The sequence below is a fragment of the Centruroides sculpturatus genome, unplaced genomic scaffold (assembly GCF_000671375.1).
Source record: "Centruroides sculpturatus isolate CEXI.00-Female unplaced genomic scaffold, Cexi_2.0 scaffold369, whole genome shotgun sequence".
Classification (NCBI taxonomy): domain Eukaryota; kingdom Metazoa; phylum Arthropoda; class Arachnida; order Scorpiones; family Buthidae; genus Centruroides; species Centruroides sculpturatus.
The window spans coordinates 540,773-543,142 of record NW_019384649.1 but is presented as its reverse complement, the minus strand read 5'-3'; the positions used below and the strand labels follow the sequence as shown (position 1 = coordinate 543,142).

General features: G+C 39.5%; 1 protein-coding gene across 1 annotated transcript in view; it reads right to left on the bottom strand.

Moving 5' to 3' along the window:
- LOC111626268 overlaps window positions 1-126 on the bottom strand; it is a 7,894-nt gene extending 7,768 nt beyond the window's left edge. Inside the window, exon 1 of the mRNA XM_023369586.1 lies at window positions 19-126. Within this exon, the coding sequence (XP_023225354.1) occupies window positions 19-126 (108 nt within the window). The remainder of the gene's footprint in view (window positions 1-18) is intronic.
- Window positions 127-2,370: the final 2,244 nt, after the last annotated feature.

Below are 2,370 nucleotides of genomic sequence, written 5' to 3'. Positions count from 1 at the left end.
CGACTGACTCATCAATACCTTTTGAAGGGAGATGACGAACCAGTATGTCAGCACTGCAACTGTGCTGTAAGTGTTAAACACATATTTTGCAACTGTGTTGCTTTTGATCAGAGTCGTAGACAGCATTTCGGAAATGCAAGCTTTAGAGACATTTTGGGCCAGAGGCCAAACTTGGATAATATACTGGACTTTCTGAAAGTCATTAACATGTATAGAGAAATATAATGATTTATTTATTGTATAGTTTTATTTACCTTGTGTTGCATATTTAAATTATTGTATATATTTTCGTTGTTTGTTTTTATTTTTTGTTGTTGTTTATTTATTTATTTATTTATTATATTATAGATTCTATATATATATCACCATTGGCTTTTGAATGGTTAAACTGTTCTGTATATATGTTTTTTTTATTTATTTTATACATCCAATCATACCATTTGTCGTGGCGCAGTATAGCCTGCATGGCTTTTGTGCCAATAAAAATTAACCAACCAACCAACCAATCATCCTCGCAGTGGTCTTCAGGACAGAAGGCATTCAGTTGTTCAGCGAGAGTTTGGGTGTTATCTGAAGGGGTGTTTTCATCAGTGACCCTTGAAGTCAAGATTTTGGTGTGTCGGAGCTTGTTTGTGCACATCTTGGTGATATAACCCCAGGGATTATTGGAGGAGATGGTACAAAAGTCCCTCCAGCTGCGCAGTTTAGCATCTTTGATGGCTTGTTTGTAAGTTTTTGGTGGCAGAGGTAAGTTGCCTTGTGAGAATTTCTTAGTTGTTCATCATTACACCTTTGAAATGTCTTCCTTAAGTGTTTATTTATGGTGCGGAGGTTGGATAAATCAGTTGTCCACCATGGGACACTCCGTGTTTTGAAGCATCTCTTAGGGATGTAGAGGTTGCATGCAGCTGTGATCGTGGAGATGTTATGGTCAATTTGAGTTCTTGCAATTTGCAGATCATCAGAGAACTGATTGTGTAGGTTATTTTCCAAATAAATTTTAATGTCGTCTCCAGTTGGCATTATTAATGGAGAAGCTGCAGCGTGGAGTATAGACAGGGAGTTGTCCATTGTTGTCCGTAAGTAAATTGTAACTGATGAATGCATGTTCAGTCAGGCTGTCATCATCCAGTACTTGCCAGTTGATAATTCTAGGATAGAGGCTGCTGCTACAGGCAGCAATGACAATCCAACTCCTACCTCTTTGAGAGGTGAAGGTTGGTGGAGAGAAGGGGTTGTTAAGCACCAAAATATCGTTGTGTGCAAAAAACTCTTCGAGGAGACCTCCCCGTTCGTCAAGGTTGTCTCCACCCCAGGCAGGCGAGTGAGCATTAGAATCACCAGCAATGATGATGGGGGAACCACGGAATACATTGACAATCCGTTGAAGGTTATCGATGAAGTTAGAAGAATTTGCTCTGCCAAGGAAATAGATGTTTATAACAATGATTTTGGTAGTATTAAGCATGACTTCAGTAGTGACAATATATTGACTGCTAAAATGTTTGTGGTGCATAATGGAAATATCGGAGTTGGAAACTAAGGTGATAGCCCAAGGAAGAAGGTCAGTACCCTTAATGATTGGGCAGGAGGTAGGTAAGCGGGCTGGAGTGTTCCTGCTGCAGTACGGCTCTTGAACAAGAATTAAATCATAATTAGAGATCAGGGTGCTGAAATGGGAGGTATCTGAAATGCTCTTCCCTAGGTTAATTTGCAGAAAACTGAGGCTATTTTGGTTAATTGGATCCATAGTCAGTCCGCGATATTATGTTGTCCCTGATTTTCTGGTACACCGGGCAAGAGCGGCCCTGGGCATTGTGCTTGCAGTTGTGACTATCTTTATTTTGACTGCAGTTGTGGCATATCGGTTCTTTCTTTATGTTTGGGCATTCTTTAACCTTGCTGCTGTGATGACCGCGTTATCGCGGGATCACGTGACCACGTGACCACCTATTATTAATGAGATGCTGATACCGCGGAATCGCGGTTTTAATAAAAAAATTGAATAATTTGCGTTATATTCGAGTTTTCTTGCGATTTTAGCTATGATTCGCTCTTTTGTAGGTCGATTGACTTTGTTTAAGCCAATAAGCGTTTTGTCACCACCCCTGGGCCATAAATATTTCGGGAAAAACACTCCCCTACTATTTACAGTAAATCTTCGAAGTTAACTAGACAGTTGTTGAAAACAATCAAAGGGAAACTCCTTCTAAAGTTTTATTGGGTATCTTCTGTCTTTGTTGACATTACTGTAACTAATCAGAGACTTGTGAAAGGAAAAATTGCCGCGAAAAGTCCCGCCTCCAACCTTCGAAGTAAAATGTAAACAATCACAATAAATTCGCTTTTTAAATCGTTTTTTAGCTCTAA